Genomic DNA, 13,926 nt, shown 5'->3' with positions numbered 1-13,926 from the left:
AATGTCTGTTGAGGAGCATCACAATAAAGAGTTAGCCGATATTAAGCAGACTGTCTACTAATACTCTAATAACTAATACTCTAACGAGAGTTAGTTGACACATAGGTGCACGTTACTTATAATAATAATAATAATAATAATAATAATAATGATTCATTATATTTATATAGCGCTTTTCTTGGCACTCAAAGCGCTTCACATGGAAGGGGGGATCTCCTCAACCACCACCAATGTGCAGCATCCACCTGGATGATGCGACGGCAGCCATATTGTGCCAGAATGCCCACCACACACCAGCTTACTGGTGGAGAGGAGACATAGTGATGAAGCCAATTGGTATATATATATGGGGATGATTAGGAGGCCATGATGGACAGAGGCCACTGGGAAAATTTGGCCAGGATGCCGGGATTACACCCCTACTCTTTCGAAATTGGGATTTTTTGTGACCACAGAGAGTCAGGGCCTCGGTTTAACGTCTCATCCGAAGGACGGTGCTCTTTGACAGTATAGTGTCCCCATTACTATACTGGGGCGTTAGGACCCACACAGACCACAGGGTGAGCGCCCCCTGCTGGCCTCACTAACACCTCTTCCAGCAGCAACCTCGTTTTCTCAGAAGGTCTCCCATCCAGGTACTAACCAGGCTGAGCCCTGCTTGGCTTCAGTGGGCAACCATTCTTGGGCTACAGGGTGATATGGCTGCTGGCCATATAGTCAACAGAATGCTTAAAAGGGACCATCAAAATAAAGTGTTACCCAACTCTCCAAGTAGTTTTAGCAAGTTAATGTATTAGATGACAGTGTTAATGTGTTTGGTCTTGTCGGACTAGATCTTCTATGCACGCTGCTGGAAAGCAAGTATGGATTTGCAACAGCCTATAGATACACAGACACGCTACTGTGAGCATGTAAGATATGCTGCTACTGCTGCATGAATAGACATATATAAGTCCCATAGCAGATTTAGGCAGGTGGAGCTGGGGAGGTGGAGGGGTTCAGAGGAACTCTGATAGCGCTGCGGGACTAGCCTCGAGTGAACACTGAACCGGACTATTTAAATATTGAGCAAGCAATCTCACTGGCTGCAGGATCACAGAGGCCAATCAGCTCGTGCCATGTAGTAAATGACGTGATTATTAGCAGATTGCAGGTAAACGATCTATCAGCCTGCACTGATCACATACTGTAAGTCTTGTATTTTCAATGTGTAATATCTTCAAAAATTCACACTCCAATCTCAGTAATAACTACAGAAATCTCAATCTCACCCAAATCAGTGCAAAAATCCTTCAATATTTTGCCATATCATTTTCATTTATAGTTACTTTTAGTCAATTTTACTCTGCAAAAACACAGGTGGACCTCAAACATATTTTCAGATTCAATACACATTTAGATTTAGATTCAAAACTTTATTTCCGTAGCAACATAATTGCTTGGAATTTTTCATTTTGAGCTCATATCAGTAATAACACAATTTAAAATGAATCATTTCCTAATAGTGCTCAAGATTCACCACACACTTGTAATGCACACAAAGCAATACATAATGACATAATGACTCTGTTCCCAAACTAACATGGTATTATACAATCAGTACTTAATGCCTGGATTTCTGTTCAGTGTTTTCAGAAATGAGTGAGTATTGATGGTACAAAGTGGAATTGTGTTCGGTAGGACTCGACTTGGTTATTTATGTAAGTGTGTGTGATGCAGGCAGGATAGAGATATAGAGCCAGAAGACTTCCAACGTTACAGTGAGAATGTGCAGGCGTCGCTACAGGACTGCCCGGTGGAAAGACCCCCCGCTGCTCTGCTCAACAAAGAAAGCAGAGAGTCCTCTAGACGAAGTCCAGGACACTCCCGCAAGGTGCAACACACCAGCACACACAGATGCATGGATACCGTGTACAATTACACAGTTATGCACCTAAATATATTGTTGTCTCAGGTGGGCAGGGATGAGTCCAGCCTGCCACTCGGCAATCCTTTGGATGTTCCAGAGACAGAAGCTGCTCCCTGTTACCTGTCCTCCCACCCACGAGTGACCCGTCACGCCCATCGCTACGGCGGATCAGCCCACAGCCGGCATGAGTACACAGGTGTTGCCAGTGTTATCAGAAATGAGTGAGTATTGATGGTACAAAGTGGAATTAACTCGACATATTATTACCAAAAAATTGTGTTACTGTGGTATTTCCAACCCAGGCTCATTGGAAAAAAATGCCCGTGGCGACATGTTTCACGACACTTTGAAAGCGAAATGTCCAGTGAGTGGCACTAAAAACATGTGCAGTTTTATCTGGAACAGATAATCATGAATCCTTCAATTGTTGAATGTATCGCAGCACTTCAGAAATGAAATGACGTGTCGGTGAGTGCTGCTAAAAGGTTGATTTATTGTATTTGAAAATAACACTAAACTATACTCTAAACCCCATACCCTACCTTAACAAAAGCAAACACAGTTACTGAAGTTTGCTTACAAGTCTTTGAGCTATTTAGCTGTGTTTCGCTGGGTTTGTACCCTAGTGCAATGCTGTAGGTGAGCTACAAAGCAAGTTTACTGTGTAAGAAAAGCCATACATATGGAGCTGGTTATGTGATGCAGATGTCAAAATGTATTAGATTACAAATCATGCGCTACGGTAAAAGTGTTTTAAGGTCATAACATGGTATTGTGCATGGAAATGCATGAAAATGAGTCTATGCATCTATAATCTGTCCCTGTAATGTTAAATTGTGTGAAAAGGAATTACATTTGTTGGTGTTTTACTGCCACTAGTGTTCATTTTAGCTAGAAGCGCCAGTAATGTCTATGAATAGGTAAGTTTTTTTGATTTTTGCAAAAATGTAGGTAGACGCATGTCTTTAAATGAGTTGGGTATTTCAATGCAAAACCCTGCTTATTCACTCACCACCCACCATCCTGCCAAATCAGTGGATATTGCACAGGGGTGTGCTTACATCTGTTCTGCACTGAATGTACCACTATAGTGTACAACAATCTGAGATGTGTTTTTGGCAAAAGAAAAAACATTTTATTGTTGGATATCCATAATATTACCTTATTATTCCACTACAGTTAGCCTTGATAGTGATAGTGTCCCTGGTGGTGTTTGGAAGAGTATGCTAAAACAATACTAATATTTCTACCGTATCTATCTATATATTGCAGAAACAGTAAGAGTAATATGGTAGTATGCCATTCTTAACATAGCTACATAAATCAAGGGCTCCTTACAATACAAATTCGTCATATTATAAAATGTGCCTTATTCACAAACCTCAGCACTGTTTGTCTACCGTACGTTGTCTTTAGATCATATCAGCAGTTATTTATCAAGTGATGCTTGAATGATGTCCATTGAAGTCGAGTGTACTTTCAGCATTCAGAACCGTAAAGAGCAGTGGTGGAGCAATAACATAAAAGCATGCAAATGACGCAATCATTCTTAGCAAATTCCCCCATTTTTCATAAATGCAGTTTGATCCTGCACAGGGATTGCATTGGTGAACGTAGCGATACATAACAGTGCTTTCTGTTCTTCCATCTCTTTTTTTTAGATCTTACTTTTCTCTATCTCTGAAAACTCATTCAGCGTTCGGTCTCATCTTCTACCTGGCTGACGAGTCTGAGGAGAACTTCATGGCTCTGTTCCTCACTCATGGAAGACTGGTATTCACATTCAGTTCAGGGAAAGACCAAGTCAGAGTCCGATCCAAAGAGAAGTACAGTGATGGACAGTGGCATGATGTAAGGATGACTAAAGTCCACTTATAACACGTGCCATTTCTGCGGCATTAGCTACACTAAATGTAATTGCACAGATAATGATCACCTTCCAATGCTGAGATGTTCACTTCAGTTGTTTGATTTGTCAGTCTTGAAAGTAAAATAAGTTGTAATTATTTAATAGTTTGGCTATTATAAGAGTGTCTCTAATACACCTTTTATGTGACATTTCTGTCTCTTTCTCTCTCTCTTTCTGTAGATTATCTTTATCAGAAGTGGAAATATGGGCAGACTGATGATTGACGGTCTTACTGTATTAGAGGACAGAGCTTCGGGCGGAAACATCTCAATGCTTGTCCAGGATCCTCTGTATGTCGGCGGTGTGCCGCCTGATCAGGCGAAGAAAAACATTCAGGTATTGTGATCCCTCATTAGGGGCTTTCACACCGGAGGAACCTTTTCATAGTTCCTAGAACTATTGGCGGAAGAAGTACCCGGATTTTGCCATGTTCGCACCCAGCGCTTGACATTAACTTTTTTGCTCACTAGCCAATGTGGCTAGTGGTTTTCCAAAATGACTAGCCACGCAGCATTTTTACTAGCCACAGTTTTGTTGTTGTACGTTTTATATGATTAAAATTGACAATGGGGCTGAAAACGTGCTAAAATGAACTAATATTATCATTAGCTCTGATAAGGTTGTTAAGCTCCTTTTTTGATAACATGTTGTCTAAGATACACACATAAAATAGCTTCTTATTGTATATAATAAAAGTGCTGCATTGTTTGTTTGTTTTTTGTTTTACAGCAGTAAATACTGCAATACAGAGTAGAACAATTATCTGCATTAGAAACAACGAGCAAAGAATAAATAATAATTTTAAAGAAAAAATCCACAATTAAGGCACCAGGATTACAACTTTATATAGGCTATATAGGACTTTGGATTGTTTGTTTTGCATCAGCTTTTCCTCAGAGCTCTGACTTAATAATTATCATCATGAAGCTCTGAGTAACTGGAGATATGTCCACCTGAAACAAGTATAGGCCTACAGGTCTTTATTTTCCAGATTATTCCCACAAGCGCATCTCCTGCTTTCTTTCATGGCATGATTAATTTTATTAAAACATAGAATTAACTCTGGAAAGATAGTTGTGATATGACGTGACATAAGGGCAGCCCTGCTAGTAGTTAGGCCTACACCGTGGCCCTTAATCATGAAGATGATTTTTGCTTTAATATCGGCCATGCACACTCACGAACTGACTGAACGCTGTGTTGATGTGTGTGTGTATGCGACCAGTCGCGTGTGATGATCGTTCGTTTGGCGCGCGCACCCTCGCGCAGCGGCACTGCAGGAGAGCGTGAGACACGCCGGTGGTCTGGATTCTCCTGCTATTAAAAAAAGATCGGTATATCATCACATTAAGTTGATAATTAAGGGCAGACTAAAACAGCCCAGTTCGTCGCACAGTCCGCGAGTTTAATCTCCGCGTGTCTTCTTGTTTGCAGTGTTGTCGTTCAAGAGGATTCACGAATGGACCAATGAGCAAACACTAAACTATGTGCAGGTGGTACTCATGGGAGTGGTAGTGGCATAGTGTCAAATTGCAATTCGTTTGTTATGTCAGATGTCCTTTGACAAGACTACAAATCTTCAACACGCCAAAGTGGCTAGTGAGAGTGACTGTGTTACCCGCCACGGGTGAAATGCACCCGCATTTGGCGGGTTGGCGGGTGTTAATGTCAAGCCCTGTTCGCACCGCAGGAACTATGAACGATTTTAGTTCCAGGAACTGCTTTTGGAGGAACTAATTTAGCTCCTACTTCAGAGTTGGGTCTAAACCAGCACTGTAGGAACTACCAGTGACGTTAGTGTACGCTGATTGGCCGAGAACAACTGAAAAGCACAGGGTTAAATACACAGAGAAGTCAATGGAATTAAAGACAGGTGTGACTAGGGATGTGACGGTGAGGATATTTACCCACCGGTTAATCGACATGTGACGACACCGGTAATACCAGTATCACCGGCGGGGGCTTTTTAAATCTCTAATTTAAAAGCGAAAGTAAAATACGCACGTCTGCACGGGCATTCATAATGGTGCGGACCAGAGCGAGCGTTTTCAATTAATTAAGTTATGAATGCCCTTGCAGCCGTGCGCATTTTAGTTTCACTTTTAAATTAGCGCCAGTTCGGGGGCGGATTGCTGAAATTGTGAGTTCAGTAGCCTATTATTCTTAATGGAAACACAACAACAAAACAGTACAGTGACAAATTCGCTTAAATAGGCGCTTTTACACCAAATATTCTTCTTGTCAGTCAGCTCCTCACTGTCGTGATTAATGAAATCTGAGTCCTGCTGCTGATCTGTGCTGTGACTCTCATTCAGCATACGATTTATTAAGCAGACACGTTCAGTTTTTAATTGTAGTGACTATTCTCTAACTGTAACTGAACTAAATGATTTTATTAACAAAATATATATTGTCAACATTAAAAACAAAAACTCAGGGTGTATTTTTGTATCAAAGAAAGTTTTAGTCTAAATCGATCTCTCTGCACCAGTGGCGAGGCTACATAAGGGCCAGGGTGGAACTGGCCCACTCATTTTTTGGGGGGGAAAGGAGAAAATCATGCATAGGCCTACATGACAATAATGATCGTTCAAATTCATGAATTTAGCAGATGCCACTCCCGAAACTTTGCAGCGTGTAAGTGGCTGCTGGTCAAGCAAAATATTTATTCAAATTCTAAACTGATATATCGCCTAGAAAGCGCGGAGAAGAGTATTAAAAGCAGCAGCAAGCAGTGGTTTGAGTGAGAACATTTCAAAATGAGATCTTAAACTAAAATTAAACAGAATTTAGCTAATTCCTCCATTATTATGATGCATCTTTGTACATGGATCTGTGGAATAATTGTTTTGAATTGTTCAACGGACGGAGCGTTCTTTAGAACCTCCGCATAAAGATAAGCCAGCTCGTAAACTTCCGGTCAAACGTCATTTGATGTCAACATTCTACAGTTAAACCGTTTTTTAAAATTTATATAATGACTGCCAAAATCAATACTTTGACTGCTGCCAAAACTCTCCTACTCTTTGTTTTTCGTGTCTCTCATAGCACATAACACATTCTTTCTTATCCCGTCATAAAAAAAAACCTCAAATCAACATTTCATGTCTTTTTATTGATCTATTTGGTTATTACAAGTTGGGTCATGATCAGCCTCTTTGGCACTAGATTGTGGTAATGATGACTGTTAAAAAAACCTTTTATAAAAGCATAAGGTTCTGAAGTTCTCATTCTTCTCGTACTTTTGTAGAAGACGTCTGTGTCTAGCTTTTCTGGCTGCGTGCGGAGACTCCAGCTGAATGGCCGCTGGCTCACCTCGGCCTCCAGCAGTTTTGGGGTCACACCCTGCTATGAGGGCCCCTCTGAACCAGGGACATACTTCACTGAGGAGGGAGGATACGTGCTGCTGGGTAACATACTATGCATCTTTATTACTCTCCCTCAAATTCTCTTAATTAAATGCTTTAGTGTTGAGAAAGAAAGAGGAGACTGTGTTCTCACCAAATAGCTCAATTGACTGCTAGTGTATTCCGATATACACTAGCAGTCAAAAGTCTGGACACACTCGAATGAATTTTCTTTTCTCTTGTAGTTTCTTATGACCTTTAAAATGGTTTGATCTGACAATATGTGACATATGTTTAATTAATTAGCTGGAATTAGTTTTGTTGACACGTATACACAAATCAAATGGAGAAACAGACATGAGATGTCCAGCATACATACAGTACTATATTAACTCCTTCAGTAGTGTTTCAAAAGCATCCCAGAATGCACCTAATGAAGTTGGTTGAGATCATACCCAGAATGTGTAGAGCTGTCTAGGTAAATGGTTGCTGTTTTAAAGGATTAGTTCACTTCAGAATAAAAACTTTCCTGATAATTTACTCACCCTCATGTCATCCAAGATATTTATTCAGTATTTATATTTATTCAGTCGAAAAAGAAAGTAAGCTTTTTGAGGAAAACATTCCAGGATCTTTCTCCATATAGTGGACTTCAACTGGTTGAAGGTCCAAATTTCAGTTTCAGTGCAGCTTCAAAGGCTCTAGCCGAGGAATAAGGGTCTTATCTAGCCAAACCATCGGCCATTAAAAAAAAAAAAAAAAAAAAAATGTATATACTTTGATCTGAAAGGTCACACGTGACGTAGGCGGAAGTACAAACCTAGTGTTAACAAAGCAAACATGCAAAGACTAAGTCAAACGCCATTTACAAAAATAAACAATAAAAGGTAAAACAATGATGTCGGAAGCGTGACCTTTGAACGTGATTATGTAATGCGTGAAGTCGTGGACGTGCAAGACGAGCATTTGTGGTAAAAAAGTATACTTTTTTTTTTTTAAATGACCGATGGTTTGGCTAGATAAGACCCGTATTCCTCGGCTGGGATCGTGTAGAACCTTTAAAGCTGCACTGAAACTGAAATTTGGACCTTCAAACTGTTGAAGTCCACCATATGGAGAAAAATCCTGGAATGTTTTCCTCAAAAACCTTCATTTCTTTTCGACTGAAGAAAGAAAGACATGAACATCTTGGGTGACATCTTGGGAGCATAGGATCTTTAAACTAAATAAGAAAAATGTACACATTTTCATCCTTGTCAAAAATTTTCACCCCCAGCTCTAAATGCATTGTGTTGCTAACTTGAGCATCAGCAAATCCTTGCAGCTTTTGTAATAGTTGTGTAGGGGTCCTTTATGATCCTAAGAATCAAACAGTCACTGTTGGATAGGATTCAAATTACAAAAGAAACTGAAAAACCAAAGAATGTGCAGGAACTGGAAAATGATTTACTCAAGAACCATCAACAGTTTAACTTCTCAGGACAAGCAAGGGACTCATGAACAACTATCACAAAATGAAATGTTATTTGACAGTTTTGATGATATTGTTATTATTATAAAGTGTGGAAATTAGTACTGATAAAGAAAGGATAGGTGTGTGCAAACATTTGGCAAACAAATATCTGCTTAACCAGTGGCCTTAACTGGTCTACAAGCTTCATCAGAATGACTTAGTGTGTTTCGCTGGTGAGAAACATTATGGTGAGAACCAAACATCTGAACCAGTATGGAAATTTATGCTGAACTTGCACTAGAATAAAAAAAAAAAAAAAAAAAAAAAAAACTCAACACAAAAGTGAGAGCCACAGACAGACAGAGGGTCCTGCGAGAGAAGTGGAATGTGAAATGCCCCTCGTTGCCACGCTACAGCGATCCGATTGGTTGTTGCCGAGGTTGGGGAAGATTTAAGCAGACCTCAAGGTCTTGGGAAACAGTTTCAGCTGTTGAATGTGCGTAGAGAAATTTCACGCCCTGGTGTGGTGTTCAGGGGGTTACACATGCACATAACTCTGCTAAGCTCAAGAGGACGATTCCAGCATGCAGAGCTAAACGGCTGAATACGAGAATCAGATGTCTCCTTGTCTGAACGTGTTAGCCATCTTGCGGTTAGAATCGAATCCAAGGATAATATGCTGACATAAATGATGTTCTTCTCCTGACATGCAGATGACTCCTTTGATTTTGGCTCAAGATTTAAGCTGGTGATGGAGGTGCGTCCTCGTGTGGCGTCAGGAGTGCTACTGCATGTCTTCACTGGAGAGAAGGAATATCTCACCCTGTACATCTATCAAAGCCAGGTCTGAAGATCCATCAGAGTTTCATTACACACACCCCGTGCTGTGGGACCACATTTCTGTCCTTGAAATATCGTTAACTTATCACTGAGCCAAGCCTTCAAATGATTACTGACTAATCAAGAATAGGAAATGTTGCTGTAAGACAAGTTTTTTGGGTAGCCTTTGAGAAAAGCAGTATACTTTAGCATTTAATAAGAGTGGTTATTACAGAAATAATACACTTTACATTCATTTCAAAGTTAATTACATTCTTTTAATGTTTTTGGACACTTCATTGCATGGTTTTTACAATTACATGAAAATGTATTATAGTTTTGAATTAATATTAAATGCAGTTAGTTGAAATTAAGGGTACTTGTTTGACCCACTTAAATAGGACTTAAAGGGATAGTTCACTTTGAAATAAATGTTTGGTAAGCTTAAAGGAGAACTCCGGTGCAAAATGAACCTCGGGTGTAATAACACATTGGTACAGACTAAATCGTTCCCTGAGATTTGTTTTCATGATAATCGAATGTAAAGAGTTTTATCTCTAAAAACAGTTTAGCTTATAACGCTAGTATATTGGGCATCGAGTAAGCAAAAAGAGATCGCTAGTTAATACCATTAACAAGGCTCAAATTAGCCCCACACTAACACGGCAGCATAATGAGTGTCCTTACATGCAAACCGAAGCATTGAGAACTTTGTAAGTGTATAGAAAGTTTAATAAGAAGATACTTTACACAGACAGTACAGTTAGCGCATACAGACAGGAGCCATCTTGGAAAACAGTCTGTAAGTAACACTGTAAGTGTGCATTTAATACAATTAAGTGCACTTATTTTCCACAAGGAAGACTATAGAAGGGCTTTCCGTTTGGATAGCTTTAAAAGAATGATAAAGAAATGATCCAAAAATATGTTAAAACATTGGCCGCTCCTGGGAGGGTACACATACATGCTCCAAATCTTCTCCAAACCCTTTTCCAACTCTCAACATGATCAAAAAGGACACCTACATTTGCTCCAAAGTTCATTAATGTTACTAACTTGTTATACAAATGTGCTTGTTATAAAAATAATTTTTGTATTGATGTAAAGTAATATAGAATAATATAGAATAATTTCATTTATGAGCACATTTTACTGAATATCGCACTGTTCACAGAAATCTCGGATTGATTCTTTGGGAAATGTTGTAATGCTGTTTGAGCGAAGAACAGTAACCAAAGAAGCCGAGATTAGAGGATGATTATATGCAATACAACTGCAATGCAAAAGTTTATATTGTGGCCATGTGCATGTGTTTCCCTTCTTGCAAGAGATATTTGATAGGAAGTCATGTGACTGATTTGATGGTTTTTTTGTAGGTGGTGGTCGTGGTGAATAATGGTATCCGTGAGTTCTCCACATATGTGTCTCCAAGACAAGAAATCTGTGATGGAAACTGGCACAAGATCACAGGTAGAGACTTACAATCCATACACTTTATATGGTTATAATGTATCATTCCATCAGTCTCGTACGTTGTGCTTTCCTTAAAGGTATTGTAGGTAGGATTTAAAAAAAAAAACTTTTTGCCAAATTTGTTTAAACTTTCTATATATCAATGCATAATTAAAATGTAAGTACTCTGGAAAAGAGAGTATAAAAATCGAGTGTCTGTAGTCCTCTCAGGGCTGTAATAAACACAGCTACTTATCTCCATTCACTTCCACCCCCTCCATTCTGGGCTCCTTCCAAAACCACGCCCCCAAAACACATGAACGCGCGATGCCGACAGCTCACAGCTGGAGGACGCGCTTACCAGCGCCGAGCGGAGAGGAGCAGTGCATGTAGTGACATCATGTCAGACTCACATGTAATAAAATACCTAACTTTATCATTATGAATATAAACAACTAACATGGCTGTTAGTACTCACTATCAAGCTAGCATATCGATACTGGTAAAGTTTAAAATATATTGAGTTTGATTCGTTAACGAGCTAGTAACATAAAGCAAAGCTAAAAACAGGTTGCATTGATACACGTTTTCCCATTACAATCAGTTACACTGTGATGAAGGTGAATTTCGTGTAAGATTCATAACATATACGCCGTGTTTTGCATGTAATTGTGTCTCTTACTAGTCTCTTACCCTCCTCGAGTCAAAGGAGTGCGCGCATGTGGGCAGCGCATGTAGCAGCGGGGGTGTTGCCATGGTTGCGAGAGAGTGACAGTCGCCTAAGCCAATCCTTTGTTTCGTCCCGGAAGGAAATAATGAGCTGTGTTTAGTGCAGATTAAACGGTCTAGAGTCACTCGATTTTTATACTCTTTTTATCAGAGTACTTACATTTTAATTATGCATTGATATATATAGAAAGTTTAAACAAATTTGGGAAAAAGTTTTTTAGACCAAAAACGACCTACCCTACCTTTAAATCATCAACATTTATAACTAAACTATTTTATAAATATTACATTTTCAACTAATTACTTTTTTTCTTTCCAGCTAAGACTCAATTTGTACAGAGAAATAACCACTCATTAAAGATTGGCTCAGTTGTAGATAATGTGTTGTAGATAGCTGTGCTGTTGTGGCGCCTCAGACTCCTGGCGGGGCAGTGAGGCGGCAGGTGCGGGGCGTCATTAAGCATGTTAATGTTGTTTCCAGTGATCAGAGATGGTCCCGCGGTGCATCTGGACGTGGACTCAGAGGTCAGTCACGTTGTGGCGTCTGTCAGTGAACCAGCGCAGAGGTCCGGCGCTCCAGTGTTTATTGGAGGAGCTCCAGGTCAGTCACCACTAATTTTCAGAGACAGTGGCCACTCATAAAATAAACATTTCATTGGGGTAGATATAGGATGACCAGATTTGTCATGGTGGAATACGGGACGGGATGGACAGTAACCTGGGGGCCCCCTTTTTTTCACTATTTCATGATATGAGACATTTTATTTCATGATAATGATATATATCATATATATATATATATTATTTTTGTTATATAAAACAGAACAACGAAGCAAATTACAAACAATTGGACACGAGGAGTTACAATACGATATTTACAAATTAAATAAACTATGTTTTTCAGGTAGTTTTATTTAACCTTTATTTAACATATTTTGCTGTTTGATTAACATCAATGACACAGACAGGTATTTTAGGCTGCCGTCACTTTAAGACCGAATGCTAGGATCTAATATACTGACCATAATTGTATTTTTTTTTTATTATTTGAAACATCAGAAAGTTTTATGTTTTAAACATTTAGCTTGAAAGTGTGTTTGTGCTATCTTTAAAATGCAATACTTTTTTAATGGAATTACACACATTTTAAAGAGTCCTAGTACTTTTTGGTGCCACTTTTTGCAATCCAGCTTACAACAGTTTCAAAAGTGGTGGTCCCATTTTATATTAGCTGTCTTTAAAGCCAAAGCACAACCAAAAAAATGTTCTTTTTACCGCTAGTGGGCCAAAAGTTACATACCCCTGGTTTCAAAGATAAGGATTAAGCTAGTACCAGACTAAAATGCATGTTTGAAATGAATGAAACTTGCACTGGTATATCTTAAAATATGTCAGTGTCATTGTTTTGCATCAAGAATATAAAGTGGCTCCAATTTGGCTAATCCAATCAGATTTTAGAGCTGGAACTGTCAAATAACTCCTGAACATAATGTAAGCTTAGGCTGTTTCTTTCAAATGCTACTGTAAGTGTGTTCACCGCAATGTTATTCAAATGGTTTTGCCCTTTTTGTCTTGTCCAGCCTCCATGCTGTCTCCCAGTCTCCTCAGCAGGAGAGGCTACACCGGCTGCATGAGGAGCGTGTCTGTGAACGAGTCTCCCGTGAGCTTCAGTGACGCGGCGCTGGTCAGCGGAGCGGTCGGTGTGGGCTCCTGTCCCGCCGCTTGAGCCACCACAGAAATAAACACGCCTCTTCAGCATCATTTATATTTACTAATGAGCTGTAAAACAGAGCACTGCAACCTTTATGTTAACTTGATACCAAAGGTTCTTAAACTGACGTATATGTAATATCTATAAAAACCTTACTTTTTTTGCTCAGAATATTAACAAAGCCATACAGTAAGAGACTATGTAGTCATGATACTAAATACAGTACTTCACTCAGTGCTTTATCTGAATACGTTTCTTTAATAAAGCTGGTGTTTTCTGACATTTGTTTTGTATATGGGTTAATAGAAAATGGGTGTGATGATGATGATGATGTTGAACTCCTGTGAAATGTTAGGCTAAGAACGTTTGAACAAAAGCATTTTATATGTGATCACTGAACATAAACATGAATTCATATTCATTTCATTTCAGTATAAAAATGGACTTTAATGTAAATATTAAAAGAATATATCAACAACTTATAGATCACTTTTGTAGAAATGAATAGTTAATTGTAAATAATTGACCGACTTTCTTTTACAATATGAAAGCGAGGTTTATAGTTCAGAGACATAAAACTGTTATTTCTGATTGGGA

General features: G+C 39.1%; 1 protein-coding gene across 2 annotated transcripts in view; it reads left to right on the top strand.

The window, feature by feature from the left end:
• The window catches only part of lama4 (laminin, alpha 4), a 76,350-nt gene extending 62,739 nt beyond the window's left edge, over positions 1–13,611 (top strand). For both annotated transcript variants that reach the window (XM_056250527.1, XM_056250460.1), the window contains exons 32-40: positions 1,720–1,873; positions 1,955–2,130; positions 3,571–3,760; positions 3,999–4,154; positions 7,069–7,228; positions 9,332–9,462; positions 10,814–10,907; positions 12,100–12,219; positions 13,199–13,611. In XM_056250527.1, the coding sequence (XP_056106502.1) occupies positions 1,720–1,873; positions 1,955–2,130; positions 3,571–3,760; positions 3,999–4,154; positions 7,069–7,228; positions 9,332–9,462; positions 10,814–10,907; positions 12,100–12,219; positions 13,199–13,344 (1,327 nt within the window). In that variant the 3' untranslated portion in view covers positions 13,345–13,611. The remainder of the gene's footprint in view (positions 1–1,719; positions 1,874–1,954; positions 2,131–3,570; positions 3,761–3,998; positions 4,155–7,068; positions 7,229–9,331; positions 9,463–10,813; positions 10,908–12,099; positions 12,220–13,198) is intronic.
• Positions 13,612–13,926: the final 315 nt, after the last annotated feature.

The sequence above is a fragment of the Rhinichthys klamathensis genome, unplaced genomic scaffold (assembly GCF_029890125.1).
Source record: "Rhinichthys klamathensis goyatoka isolate OS25496 unplaced genomic scaffold, OSU_Roscu_1.1 h1tg000001l_1, whole genome shotgun sequence".
In the NCBI taxonomy this organism is placed as follows: Eukaryota; Metazoa; Chordata; class Actinopteri; order Cypriniformes; family Leuciscidae; genus Rhinichthys; species Rhinichthys klamathensis.
Note: the sequence above shows the minus strand (reverse complement) of the source record. Positions and strands in the feature narration are given on the sequence as shown.